Source organism: Magallana gigas, chromosome 7 (assembly GCF_963853765.1).
Source record: "Magallana gigas chromosome 7, xbMagGiga1.1, whole genome shotgun sequence".
Taxonomy (NCBI): domain Eukaryota; kingdom Metazoa; phylum Mollusca; class Bivalvia; order Ostreida; family Ostreidae; genus Magallana; species Magallana gigas.
Window position 1 is genome coordinate 50243041 of NC_088859.1, and position 14622 is coordinate 50257662.

The 14622-nt window shown below is 35.6% G+C and overlaps 2 protein-coding genes across 2 annotated transcripts; one reads left to right on the top strand and one right to left on the bottom strand.

Annotated features, from left to right (window-relative positions):
• The first annotated feature begins 1946 nt into the window (after window positions 1-1946).
• Window positions 1947-6277, top strand: LOC105345482 (BUB3-interacting and GLEBS motif-containing protein ZNF207). The gene is made up of 9 exons (XM_011453613.4): window positions 1947-2100; window positions 3569-3695; window positions 3885-4020; window positions 4224-4466; window positions 4615-4633; window positions 4740-4869; window positions 5064-5285; window positions 5555-5636; window positions 5753-6277. The coding sequence occupies exons 1-9, from the start codon at window positions 2060-2062 to the stop codon at window positions 5863-5865; spliced, it is 1113 nt and encodes a 370-aa protein (XP_011451915.1). The 5' UTR covers window positions 1947-2059; the 3' UTR covers window positions 5866-6277.
• Window positions 6278-10597: 4320 nt separating this feature from the next.
• LOC105345483 (uncharacterized) lies at window positions 10598-14130 on the bottom strand. Its single transcript, XM_011453614.4, has 4 exons — window positions 13975-14130; window positions 13154-13271; window positions 11935-12030; window positions 10598-10760 (listed from the first exon to the last, which is right to left on the bottom strand). Exons 1-4 carry the CDS (start codon window positions 14101-14103, stop codon window positions 10627-10629), a joined length of 477 nt encoding a protein of 158 aa, XP_011451916.3. The 5' UTR covers window positions 14104-14130; the 3' UTR covers window positions 10598-10626.
• Between the last annotated feature and the right edge of the window lie 492 nt (window positions 14131-14622).

Genomic DNA, 14622 nt, shown 5'->3' on the forward strand with positions numbered 1-14622 from the left:
AGGATCTTTTAAAATTGCAATACAGAAATTAGCCGAAAAAGCTACAAAAGCATTATATGAAGTACTAAAAAGGGGGAGATTTCATAACCTATCAGTACAATGTCAGCTACATTTTTTTGACAAAATTGTCCAACCTATACCTTTATATGGATGGGAAGTCTGGGGTTTTTCAAATATTGCAATTATAGAGAGAATTCATCTCAAATTTTGTAAACTTCTACTCCATTTAAAACAATCAACTCCAGATTTCATGATATATGGTGAACTTGCATGGTCGATACCCACTTAAAATTCAAATTAAAACACGCATTATTTTTTATTGGTCAAGAATACTTACCGGAAAAGATACAAAAATTGCAAAGTTAATATATGATCTAAGAATTTGCATGAACCACGAATTTGAGGGGAAATTCCTTGGTATGAAAACATCAAACATATTCTAAATAACTGCGGTTTATCTAATATATGGATTAATCAAACTATACATAACTCTCAATAGCCGCCGCGCGTAAAGGCAAAAATAAAACTCACGTTGATAGACCAAATCAAACAAAATTGGCAATCTATTCTGCAATCATCCCCAAAAGCTCTAAATTATAAGAATCCATTATCACCAGTTCCTGCATAATTTTCTCACCTTTATCTTCCACTTCGCTATTTCTCCGATTGTCCCGAATGATTTCTTGTGAACATCACACAGCCGACTTTAGGCATTTTGTCGGTGTGGATACTACCGAGAGATCTGAAAAAAGGACAGCTGGTACACATAGAATGCAGTTCATTATAGTTATATCTCCCTATTTATACGTCAGTTAAAAGATTGGATTAAAGTTTTTAATCGACCAATCAGCTTGAGGAACGGGATATCATCTACATTTGAGCTGGTCACGGACGAGTTCCGATGATACGAAGCATACCTTGAACACGCCCACTCATGATACCATATATAGAATTTGTAAGGAAGAGTTAAAATTTGAACGTTATTTTGTTACATTATCAAAAAAACGTTCAATGACTTTTTGTAGATTTCGAACATGTAATCACCATTTACCCATTGAAAGTGGACGTTGGGCAAATATTCCTAGACATGAAAGATTCTGTGCTCATTGCAATAAGCGCGAAATAGGAGATGGATTTCACTACATACTTAGCTGTAACTCGTTGCAGCAAGAACGCAATCAATGCTTATCAAATACAAAAATAAAAAATGCTATTAGTTTTAAATTTATAGTGGGAAGTACAAAACATTGTTCTTTGAGGAAATTATGTGTGCTTTTATTAGAAAAATAAATAAAAATGCTCCCCAGGTTAGAACCCCCATACAACGAGTCAGAGTTCTCTCTCTCTCTCTCTCTCTCTCTCTCTCTCTCTCTCTCTCTCTCTCTCTCTCTTTTACGCATGCATTGTTAATTAGTAAGAAATACCACATATTGTATCATTATAATCAATTCAATTTCAATTCAATTTATTATCCTTGAGCTTTACAACTCATCGGAATACAAATTATAATACATATATTATTATATACAAATGTGCAATGTGCAGTAAGTGAGTGGACATATTAAGACAATATAATCATGTACATATCTTAAAATATGAATGGACATAAATGTATGAAATCTCTGTGTACCATCGTGCAATGGTGTTGAGACTAAGATAAATGAATTTAATTGAACTCCAGCTTATCAGGATTTAGGATTTTCTAGGGATTATAATCTTTTTTGTGGCGTTTACACATCATCAAAAGAAAATCAAACCGTTTCAGTGTCGTGTTCCCCGAACTCATTGTCCTGTGCATAATCAGCAATTAAAGTTGTAAATGTGCCTAATGGTTAGGTCTAACTTTGCAAAAAAGGAGGGGGAGGGGCTAAGCCCCCCGGTTTCGACACCTATGGACAGTTTCCCCATTTTATGCAACTTTTACAGCTCAGGGAAAATCCGGAAACTAACTACATATTGGTTTTATTTTGTAGACATATTGCTTCCGGTTTTTATTCGCGTTTATTCGCCATATTGAATTGAATATATACAAGAAACGTTTTTCAGATAACAAATCAAGATGGGAAGAAAGAAGAAGAAGCAGTTGAAGCCTTGGTGCTGGTATCCTTTTTCTAGAAAGACGTATTGAAGCCAGAAGAAAGACATTTTTCATTTTACCGGAGTAAAATTAACACAGTGACTTTACCGCGGTGTTCACATTGATCAGGTTGGGCCACAGGGGCTCGTCACGAATTTTTTTCAACCTTTTATATCTACCACCTCTATACAATAAAATACATGTATTTTATTGTATAGAGGTGGTTGATATAACAGGTTGAAAAAAATTCGTGACGAGCCCCTGAGGTTGGGCATCAATCCCCGTTTGGTGGTTTGAGTTCCATTGGTGGTTAAATGCCTGAATAGTTCGGTTTCAGAAAAGTTGATACATTTCAGCTTTTCTAATGCAGGTTTACCATATTATTAGAAAAATAAAAAATCTATTTTTTGCTCTCCAAATTTATCTATCCATCCCATTTGGGATATTATATCCCAAAAGTGCTAATATGTTTTACGGTGCTACCGTTCTGGCGAGCGCAGCAAGAAATACACATACCTTGTATCATTGTCAACTTAGTGTTATTTAGGTATCAACGAACGTCAAAGAATTTTTGAAAGAGTATTGCTCTACAATGAGCATGCCAAAGGTACTAATTTTAATGGTCATACATCGCAACCCCCTACCCCTCTCCGAGAGAGAGAGGAGAGAGAGAAAGAGCGATGCCGGGGCCCTGTTTGTTGGCGTGTAATTTCCACTTTTAAATTTAATGGTTTGACTATATACAATATCTACATATTTTTTTTAACTGTTTATTTCTTCTCTATTTCTTTTTAATTAGTTCAAAATGTCCTATTGTTTATTTCCTCCCTACTCATATACTTACCTGCCTACTGTACATGCACAGTTAGCTTAAAAATGGATCGATATGACAGTAAAGTATGGCTCTTGCTAGTATATATTTATATAATCTCTATATTGAAAAAAAAGTAAAAACAAATCATATGTCAATGAGGCAGGTATCGCAGTCTATACTGAAATAGCTAGTACACTCATTACAGATGTTTGATCCACCTCTAAATTTATCGCGGGAAATATAGCACGAGAGCACTGTGACGTCATCCATGACTTTGTTAGTCTTTGTTTATGTATCTCGACTCAATACGAAGGTATGGAAGCATGTAACAAATCTCCTGAGTCTCGCCAAACAATATGCGGTACTCAAAACATGTCTTCAAACCTTAAAACACTGTAAATTACGAGTTAAAAGTCAGCCATTTTTGGCATAGCACTACAGGTGAAAACATTAGAGAGCATTATGGGACATAGACAAAAAATTTTGTTTGATGTACTGTATGTTTAGCTCGTTCTTTTTCCCGCGCACACTGGTTCTTAGAGCTCGCTTCGCTCGCCGGGAGGTGCGTCAGCTCGCTATTATCACCCATTTGGGCGATTGGTCCCTACCTGTTAAACTGCTTTTAATTTTGATTCTGGAGAGTTTTCTTTGTGTTTTTATTCCTTAACATGTATTAGGTATTGTAACAGAGAATTTGATGATGAAAAAATCCTAATTCAGCATCAGAAAGCAAAACATTTCAAATGTCATATATGTCACAAAAAGCTTTACACTGGACCTGGTCTTTCCATTCATTGTATGCAGGTATTGGTCATAATTTCTTAGTTATTAATTGCTGATTTTCTTTATTATTGATTATTCTTAACTAATAACTTTATTTATCTAACCTTAAATTTTCAATCCCTATTTTGAAAATCTAAATATATGATTGAACATCTGACTGTTTTCTGTTTAAAATCTGAAATCTTATTTGCAAAGTTTAAATTTTAACAGGTTCATAAAGAAAAAATAGACAAAGTGCCAAATTCCCTGCCAGGGAGAAATAATTGTGAAATAGAAATTTATGGAATGGAAGGAATACCAGAGGAAGATGTTAAAGCACATGAGAAACAAAAACAAGGAAGTGACGGTGAGTTTAGGAAGGTGTGAAAGGGAAATAGATGCTTTAACTTGATGCCAGTTCAAAACGTATTCTCAGCTACAAGTTACAATTTTTAAGCTGTTGAAAATAATCAACTTTAAGTTACTAAACATTCTAAAATCAAAATTACACTACGAAGAGCATAAACAACCCATACGACATATGAATGATGATGCTTAATATTTCATTAGAGCCTCCCAACAAGCGGATGAAGGACGACACAGATAGCAATGATGGAATGGCAGGTCCTTCAGGCAGTCAAAATAATCAGATTCCACCACCATTTGGTATGAACAGAATGCCAATGCCCCCTGGTAATATGCCCTATGGCATGCCTCCAATGCCCCCCATGGGACCACCAGGTCCTATGGGGCCTGGTCCAATGATGGGACCCATGGGTCCTATGGGGCCAATGGGACCTATGCCACCAATGGGTAAGTAATACAGAGGTCATTGTTTTTGTCAATAGTAAATATTTGCAAAATCAAGAAAACCTGGAACAAATTGAAATCAAACTGGTAGATAAGTTGGTAAATATTTGTCACAGCATATTAAAATTTTATATCAATTATTATGTTTCAGGACCTATGGGGCCAATGGGGTAAGTTTTCATTAAGTTGGTGTAAATCTGATGTATATCATTTAAAATTGATTAAAGTTAAAAGAGGAACTGTTAAGAGCAATGAGAATATTTTTGGTCTATGCAGCATGCCACCCATGCCAGGAATGCCACCACGCCCTAATTATATGCAGAATGGTCCCCCAGTCTCAATGCCGGGGTCTAATCCCATGAGTACACAAAGTGGACCTTCAAAGCCTTTGTTTCCCTCAGCACAGGTGAGAGATAGGTTTTTTTTCTAACTAAAAAAAGATGCATGTATATTACATTGTTAAAACTAACATCATTTGTATTTGATGTTATGATATACAGTAATTTTCATTATTTAAGGACTGCTGGATATACATGTCATAACAATATTTTTCTACTTATGTTGTATATTTGATGTGTAATACACCTGTCCTGCTTGCAGTCCTCCTCAGCGACGATATCAGCCCCACCCACAGCTAACTTCAAGGCTGGATCCTCCACTGCCCCTGTCAAGCCGACATTCCCCTCAGCAGCGGCGGCCTTGTCCAACAACTCTCCAGTCCACAGCAGTGCCACCATCACTGGGGCACCACAGATCAAGAAACCAGAGTCTAGTTCAGGTTTGACATCCAAACTCATTCACCCAGAGGAAGACATCTCCTTGGTAAGTTAACGCATGATTTTTGTCTTATTCTCTCAGTTGATCTGAGAGCATTATCAGTTACTCTCAGGCAATATACATGCACTGTATCTATATTGCATGATAGTAACTGCAGTCTACAAAACTATTTCATATATCTTTGACTGAAGTTTAGTACATCTATAAAAGAAAAAGGTAATTGTGTGTTTTGGGGTGAAGTTTTTTGAGCAAAATATTTGCAAAATAAATGCTGCTGAATCAAAATAAATGTCATTGTCTCCAATGATTTACAGGAAGAGAAGAGGGCCATGATGCCCAAATACAGGAGAGGTATGGGAAACATGAACCAGGGGCCAGGACGGCCACCAGCATCAAGTAAGTTTTATTGAATTTTTGTTAATAGATTATGTCTTTACTACCAATCTAAGAAAATCAGTGTGTCCCTTACTGGTCATGTTACATATTTATGAAATACATGTCTTACTTTGTAGATATGATGGGAGGTATGGGCAATGGTAGTGGGGGATCCAATATGTATGGGAGTGGAATGTCATATCAGGGACAGAGCGGTTACAGACCACCAATGACAAGTCGACAGTACTGATAGCAGATGACAAGTGGAAAGTACTGACAGCAGAGCTGGAGGCTTATCAATTGTTTTACAAATGTGTTTCACTCAGCTAAGTCTGATTTTATGATGTTGTGATAGTAGATGTACACCATCAAAAGATCAATCTCATTGAGTAAAATTCTAAGGTGGAATTTTATTGTGTTTTATGAGTGAAATGATTGTATTTTGTAGATGTAAATGATGTCCTTTTACTTATATTTAAAAATAAAGTTCTTGAGTATCAAGGTAAGAAACTAAAAGATCAATAGGCATTGTGTAGAAAACAGATTTAAAAACTTGGTAAGTGTGATAAATACTTTCTTTTAAAAAAAAACATGTACTGCATTGAATGTTCATCATACAATTGTCATCTACATTTTTATACAAATAAATGTGGCATATTATGTGTTACTCATTAGAATGTCATGATGTTTATGAGGGAAAAAGGCAAGTACAATTAGTTTTTGACAGCAATCTGCAAAATGACGAATTTTTGGCAATGTTGAGAGAAACTGCTGTAAAGGTTGGTGTTATGAATTGTTATGGTTTGTTTGGAATTCTCAAGACACCTAATTAAAGGTGGGTGGTCACAGCAGAATCTCTGGCATTTTGCTGTTGGGTTTAACACCCCCAACATGTATATGTTGGTGACAACAGAACAGAATGAATTAGATCCGCTGTGTTGAAGAAAGGCAAGTGGTCACAGCAAGTTGTCTTGCTGTTGGGTTTCACACCCCCAACTGTTTGTTGGTGACAGCAGATTTTGTGGATTATGTTGGATTGTGTCGGTGAAATTTCTCATGAGAAGCTATTTCTGTCACAGCATAGTATGCTGTTGGGTTGAAGGCCCCCAACATTGTGTTGGTGACAGTTTATTTAACTGAATTGCATGGCAGAAAATAAGCTTGATGATAAATATGTGTTTTTATTTCTAGTTCAAACAAACAGAATCACCACACTGTAAGTAACAGATAGATAGGGAGAAACTTTTAATTAAACATTTCTGAATAATTCTTTGGATTAAGATATAACATTATTATAAATGTGGAGAGATTGCTAGTAGATGTGATGATAGTTGAGGGAGGTCTGACGTGTGGTTTGTTTTTCTCTGGTACAGGGCCGGGGTCTGGTACACTGGACAGGGGTAGACGACTCTATCCTGACTGGTATGTACTCAGGTCACAGTGGGCACTGCTCACTGTTGGGCCGAAGTCTGGCCCCCAACTCGTGTTGGCGACATTATCATTTTGTGTAATCACAATGCTTGAAATAAGTAAAGATTTGAATATTTAAAGAGAGTGAATGATAAATGATATATCTGACTTTGAAAGAATTGGGTTTTTTGAAATGTTAAATTAAACTGTGAGGGTAGTATGATTTATCATAATCTTAATATACTAAATAAAAGGTTTGTTGCGATAAAACCATGTAACAGATGTACATTTAGTATGTATGTGACTTTCTACATTGAAAACTGTGAGGCAGCATCTCAGCAAGTGGATGTTTGACATTAGTTTTGACTGCTGTGTGACTTTTCAGAGCTTAACAGCATTATTACCAGATTGGTAAAAAAAACTCCATGAAAGATGAAACCAGAAAACGTTAAGTTGTAATGTCACAGGGGGTATACGAGATGCCTAACCTAATGTCTGTTTCATGAAATGGTCCTACGGCAGCAAGAAACTGAAAGCTTTGTACTGACTTGTCACTAAGCGAGTGACGGCGCTGACTGAATACTCGGTTTTGTTGATTGTCTTGCATTGAATGTATGTGTAGCTAAGAAGTATTTTATGTTGGAATTGTCAATAAAGATGAATTGATAAAGAATCTAGCACATTCTTATTTTTAAAGTCACCTGATTCACTCAGGTGACCTATTGCAATTGGGTCTTCGTTCGTCGTCGTGCGATGTGCGTCGTCCTTCGTGCGTAAACATTTTTGCATTTTCAACTTCTTGAATAGTACGAGGCAAATTGTTACGTTTTTTAGTGTAAACTTTTGAAATTCATGGCCTAGGCCCTGGGTCAGGGGTTCAGACCCTATGGTGGGGCCAGTTTGGCTAAAAAATATTAAATCTTATAAAATCTTACTCTTTACTCCCAAATCCATTTGAGAAAAACTACAAGCATAGTTTCCATGAAGCCATCTACGCAAATTGCGAAATTCATGACCCTTGGGACGGGGGATCAGGCCCTAGGATGGGACCAACATAGCCATGTAGTTAAAATGTAATAAGGTGTCACTATATTTGCACAACTTTAGTTACCTACTATAAATTCAAAAAGAACTTTTGGAAATCATCTTATATTAAACAATGCTTCATTAACAATTTAAAATTAGCAAAAAACACATGTGCATCCAGCAAGACACGAAATTTTATTTACGTCGAAGAAAGCATAGCACTTTTGTTTACAACGAAGTTATATGTGCTTGAAAATCAAACCCGAGCCTTTTCACCCCCTTGGAAACAACAGGCATTAAAAATTCAAATGACACCGCATTATTAAAAAAAAAACAAAATGGTATAGTCAGACATCTTACACATATTGTTTAATCTCATAAAAATCAGATCCTGTCGTGGGCCTAAACGCCCAAAATTCAAAGGGAAATTCGCGAATTATTTTGTTTCAGTCATGTTTTTACCTGACTGTAAAATAAAATTATGAAACCTTAAATCCTAGAAAATATATTTGTGAAAATTAAATGCATGGTTACAATGTCCACGAATTCATCTAGCTAAATTCTGAAATTCATGGCCCCTGGGTCAGGGGTTCAGGCCCTAGGTCGGGGCGAATATAGTAAAATGAATTAAATCTTAGAAAATCTCTACTCCCATATCTGAGAAAAAACTAAATGCATTATTCTGATGTCCAAGAAATTCTCAACCAAAATTTTGATATTCATGGTCCCCCTGTGAAAGGGGTTTAGGCCATAAAGTGGGGTCAATATGGCCTTATAATGAAAATTATTAAATTGAAAAAAAAATCTTCCCTTCTATTTATATTTATTAAGAAAAAATTAATGCATGTTTGAAAAGCATGCTCTGTTATTATATTCCTAATGTCATGATGTTAAATTGGGGCATGCAGAAGTTGAGGCTTTTTCTTTGTGGGTGGGGGGGGGGGGGGGTGATAAATATGAACATTTATTGAACATGGATTATAATTTGAGGTAATTGATACGTGTCATCCATTAACAATTTTAACTTCATCTTGATAACTACATGGTAAATGTCACTTGGCAATACTGAATTAAATATATTTAGTATCCTGCATGAGCATTGTATACCTGAAGAAATGAGCTGTAAGATTTTGATTTGTATCGTACATGAAATTTCGAATATTATAAAAGATCGAATTATTACCAAAAGTTTACAATTTTTGGCCCCTGGAGCTAAGGTAAAGATAATCCGAGATTCTCCGTCTCTCAAACCCCATTCTCCCCAACCCCCATTTCCATGATTTTATTTTCAAACAACAAATAATAATAGCGACTAAACAGCAAGAGGTGCCTAATATTTGAGTTTTTACATCAAAATGAAGCTTAATTAAAAGGCAAACATGAGACACTCTGATATGTCAATCGAAGGGCAATCGGGTGACCGTCAAGGCCTGTAGGCCTCTTGTTTGGAGTATGAGGCCACTATTTGATGCCGTTTTGATTGCTCCTTCCCGGCTAGATGTTTAGGTATTTATGTAGATAACTTTTTCTTTGCAATTCGAACAAAAAATATCGTTTTGATTGCTCCTTCCCGGCGAGGTGTTTCGGTATATAGGTAGATAACTTTTTCATTGCAATTCAAACGAAAAAAATATTTGAAAAAGACATTGGGTCTACAATAGGGATACTTTTCCGATAACTTTTTCATCGATTTTTTCCCCTTTGCCGCTGTATTGTATTGCCCTATTTTGGAGCATTTTTTCAAAAATATCACAATGAAAATGTAGAATAAATTTACCCAAGAATATCAATCAAAATTTTTTTTAAAAATTGCATAATATTGCATAAAGAGTGCACCATTTCTCTTGATAGGTAGTATTTATCAATTCAGGGTTGACAAACAGATTATGGATACTGTTCACACAAAAGAAACACAATTTGCTGTCACATTGACAGCTTTTCTCTTGATTGCTTGTTCTTTGTCTTTTTGCACCAATCCGCCAAATCGCTCTTGTCATCAAAATGTGAAATTTTCAGGACAATTTCCTCTTTGCAAAAAATTCTGAAATATTGAGATTTCTTTGTTTGGGGTGGGGGATGGGGTAGGGGTTGTAATGTGGTCCCAAAGAGCTACGGGTTTGCAGCACAGCTAACGCGTGCACTGTACGAAAACAATATAAAAGGATTTTATGACGAATTGCACACCATGGATAATAGAAAAAAGTGTCTTTATATCTGATTTATTAAAGGAAGTCACCAAATCTATGCAATAATCTTTTGTATGTATACAAATCTGACCATACAACTAAGTCATGATTATTGGAAATTTAATTTTGTAGGAAGGAAAGGTCAACTTAAGGTCGTTGTCTTTCTTCCTCGTATTTAAGATAAAATTCAAGATTGCCAATCATTTAGCACCTAATATTAACTTATTTTGGTTTTGGTTTTTTTATTAAACACAAATAACTGATTTACGGCACAGGGGTTCAACCTTTGATATCTACCACCTCTATACAATAAAATACACACGTGTATTTTATTGTATAGAGGTGGTAGATATCAAAGGTTGAAAAAACTTCGTGACGAGCCCCTGTGTTTACGGCGGAAGATGACAGTTAGGATCTTTTAAACAGTTCCTCCAGAATTCCCGCTGTTGCTTCACCCAGATGGCGTTATAGCATCGGTATATGGGACAACAGGCACCTGAGACTCGCCTGTAGCACTCCAGTCCTACAAGAGAGAGCACGTGTCGTAACAATACTTAGCAATGCACACAACACGAAACACTGAAACTGGAGGCTATGAAGTATAATACTGTATGTACTTTGTATTCCATTGATACATGTAGGATTTCAAAAAAAAAAATCATTGACATGAATCAGAGAGTACGCTTGTATATTTAAAAGAAAAACCAAACTTGTCCTCACGGCAAATAATGAAAGGAGCGTGAATTTTTATATTGACATTACATTCTGACCAACGTCGAAAATCTATGGTAGTTCTCGCTTCTATTTAATGTTACACCATTTTATCTTATGGATCGTTAATACAGAATCATTTCTAAAATATGATTTTTTGTTCAAAGAAGGATATACGCAGTTCGTTGTTTTATACATTTTTTTTAAGGAGAAAGTGGAAAATCTGTTTTGTTTTAGAATTATTGCTTTACATTTCTTCTCTATAAGACACGTCGTTTTAAAAAATTCTATCCATAAGTTTGAAAAATATGAACTAAAGATGCGTTTTATTTTCAATTATAATTTAATTATTAAAAAAATCAAAACGTCTTATTGACTTTGAACATGATTTATTAGATGCTAATATCCTGCATTTATTCACACCATTTCAGTCTCACCAGTGTGTTACATTCAACCAAAACAGATTCATTTATTTCAATCTCAAAACCACTTAAGAATGGTATAAAGAGACTATAAAATACATAAACTTTTGAAATTTTCTTATTAAATAATAACAGCATACGTGAAAATACAAGTATGAAGAGAGGTAGCCTCATGTTTTAATAGACATGAAGTATAGAAACTACTGGGGGGGGGGGGGGGGGGGGGCAGGGGGGCATATTTTGTGTATTTTCCAAATAAATGAACATACTTTTCTTTAAAAACAGTGTTTACTGTTAGACATTATATGTTCAAAACTAAAAGTATTATTCATTTCGGTATAACTTTAATTGAAATAAATGAATCTAAATCTAATAAAAGTATCAAAAGAAAATTCATATAAAATAATTCGGAGCATATATTATCCCTCTCTGAACAACGAACTCGTGTTCTAGAAATTATACTTCAGCGATTTATAAAATAAAATGTCGAAGTAACATTCCACCTTTAGTGCTATTAGAGAAGCGAGACTGACCGTGGGTTTCTGTAGACGGATTCTGACAAACCTGGGGCACACTTGCAGTAATTTGGATCACACTCTTCATTTTCATAGGCTAGCTGCGAGGAACATTCTCCTGTGGTCTCAAACGATGGAAAGAGCCCTGAAATTATTAAAGGGGAGGGGATACACACGATTGAAACCCAAAATTTTCATATTCCATTTTTTCCATTGAAAACTACCTTCAAGATTTCTAGTTCAAATCGGTTCCATGTTCCTTTAATTTTGGATGTTGAAATCAAAGCTTAAGACTCCGCCGAAGCACTAATTTTCTAAGCTAAAGTCCTTCACCTAAAAACAGTACCATAATAATGACCTTGCACCCGAACTAATAATGAATTATCCAGAGTTGGTACATTCATTTAATCCAAGATATAATAAGTGTTTTACGGTGGCATTAGGTACTTGGATATATAAAGGTGAATGAAACTACTTCATATTTTAGATTAATCACCGCTTTTATTTGAAATTTTTCAATGTTTGACCATATATGTTAGTTTTAAGTAAGGTAAGAATTTTAAATGCCCAAGCAGGTTTCGAACTCATGACTTGTACATATCCTTTTGTGCTATGTTCGCCGTTGACCAATGAATTGCACAAAGCTACTATAATAAAATGATCCAAAAATAAAGCAAGTTACGACCATATCGCACCTAGCTAGGTCCTGTAGGTGTAGGTGTATTTGTGTAAGACCACGGCCTATGTTGATGCCAATGTTGATGCAATGTGGATGATCGACGTCTATATACCCTTTCCCAATGTTTTGCTTCCACCACTTTTCTCTTAATATTCGATCATCATAAATACCTTTGTGCTCAAACTACGTTCATCCACTAATACAAAAAATGTCCAGTTTATCTGCTTTGAAACGCCCCCTCTGCCGCTTCTGCAGGTTTTAATATACAACCCAAAATAGAAAGTCAACGGGGTTTAGCATTACATCAGCCATGATATAGCCCGGATGATAACGTTTGTGAGGTATTTCAAGTGTGTTCCGAATGGTGAAAAGATGCAAACATTTCCCATTATAAATCTTCTTAAGAAATTTGTGTTCGTTCCTGTGAACTTTTATAAATAGAAAATGATAACGTGTCAATGAAGATATCTTTGATATTTTCCCTTTTATCGATTTCAACTGTATTTCTTTCCAAAGTATGTGTATTTTTATTAAAAACCATCAGAAAGTGATGGAAGCAATGACCGACTATAGCTGTGACGAAACCTACCCTCTTGTGGAGGGAGTGTGTCCCCGCGGCTGTTCCTACAACACTTCGCTGTATACGGACAGTCTGAGGGTGACTGACAGGTCTGGGCTCCCACCCTCCATGTGATCAAAAACAAAACCTGCAATTTCAAAACAGAAATACTACTTAATAGCTTAGATTGAGAATATGAAGATTTACCACTTGCGACACATTCCACGCATTGGACACGATCGAGGGCTAGGGTTAGACGACGCAGTTAAAGATGAGACGTTGAATGAGCTCACGTGGAAGCAAGGGTAAACCATGGGGCGTTCGACCACTCCTCCGATACCTTTCTTGTTTAATGTATTAATAATATTAACAAATTATGATTCTGCAATAACATCTACAGAAATTCGTAATAAGTTCCGTGGTCAACAGAGGCTTGGAGACAGAAAATTAGAATTGGTAATATATGTCAATATTTGTGTATAACACTGAAAGCTAACCCGAAACACCCCTGTTTCGGTCTTAATTAAAATGATCCAATTATGATTTTGATCACTAGTAGTTTGGCGAGAATGAAGAAAGTTTAAGCTCACTGCAAGTATAGTTAGTCAGCCATTGAATCACGTTTTAACTTAATTAGAAACGCATATGTTCCATTTCGGTTATTAACAACACAGAAATACATTACCACTAACAACCGGGCCCCTGTTAGAGCATGTGATGATGATGCATGTACTTATAATCTTAAAACTCTCGGCTTTGCCAAAAAGTTACCGACCGTGATGCAAATCCTAATATTGATCATTTATGTGTAGTTATATACACTCTAAAATTTAACAAAAAATGGTAATTACCAAAAGACAATAATACATCTCCTTTCCAATGGAAGTCGCACTTGAATCGTCTACATTGACAACCAGATTAATGGAAATCCACACTGTATAATATACTAGTATACACAGTTTGAGAACCAAAATCATCATCTGTCAACGGAAAAGTCACATTATACTAATGACTTGCGTCATGCGATAGATCTTTGGTTGGTTAGCTTACCTGAGCCACAGACCCCAGTGGCCTTCTCTGCATTTTCTGTTGTTGTCTATGATGTTATTTTTATTGTGTAAGGTGAAATATATTCTCAGAAACCCCTGAGCCAATTTTAACCAAAAGTCACACAAAACAGCATTAAATTTTCAAAATTATTTAAATGAAAGATTATACTTCCTTACAAGATCTAAAAAAACAGAAAAGAAGATGTGCTTGTTTTAAAACATTTATCTCTCTGTGAAACATCAAAACCTTTGAATTGTAGTCTTTTCGGAACATAAAACATATTCAAACCTTGCGCAAGTTACGTGTGATTGTAGTGTTAGTGGTTAGAAGAGCGACCAATAAGGTTTATTTTATAATTATAACTTTCACTGACGAGGACGACGACCTACTTTGACATCTTTATTTGGGTGGCAACTATGTAAGGAGTACAGTCATAATTGAGGACAATT

What these genes read in the sequence shown, in the direction of transcription:
- LOC105345483 (XM_011453614.4), bottom strand. Translation starts at nt 14,103, where the DNA reads ATGATGATTTTGGTTCTCAAACTGTGTATACTAGTATATTATACAGTG. An exon ending in CACACTCCCTCCACAAGAGG is followed by an intron (nt 12,031 to 13,153) that starts GTAGGTTTCGTC and finishes TAATAATTTCAG; the next exon opens with GGCTCTTTCCATCGTTTGAG. An exon ending in TTACTGCAAGTGTGCCCCAG is followed by an intron (nt 10,761 to 11,934) that starts GTTTGTCAGAAT and finishes TCTCTCTTGTAG; the next exon opens with GACTGGAGTGCTACAGGCGA.
- LOC105345482 (XM_011453613.4), top strand. Translation starts at nt 2,060, where the DNA reads ATGGGAAGAAAGAAGAAGAAGCAGTTGAAGCCTTGGTGCTG. An exon ending in CTTTGTTTCCCTCAGCACAG is followed by an intron (nt 4,870 to 5,063) that starts GTGAGAGATAGG and finishes TCCTGCTTGCAG; the next exon opens with TCCTCCTCAGCGACGATATC. An exon ending in CAGAGGAAGACATCTCCTTG is followed by an intron (nt 5,286 to 5,554) that starts GTAAGTTAACGC and finishes AATGATTTACAG; the next exon opens with GAAGAGAAGAGGGCCATGAT.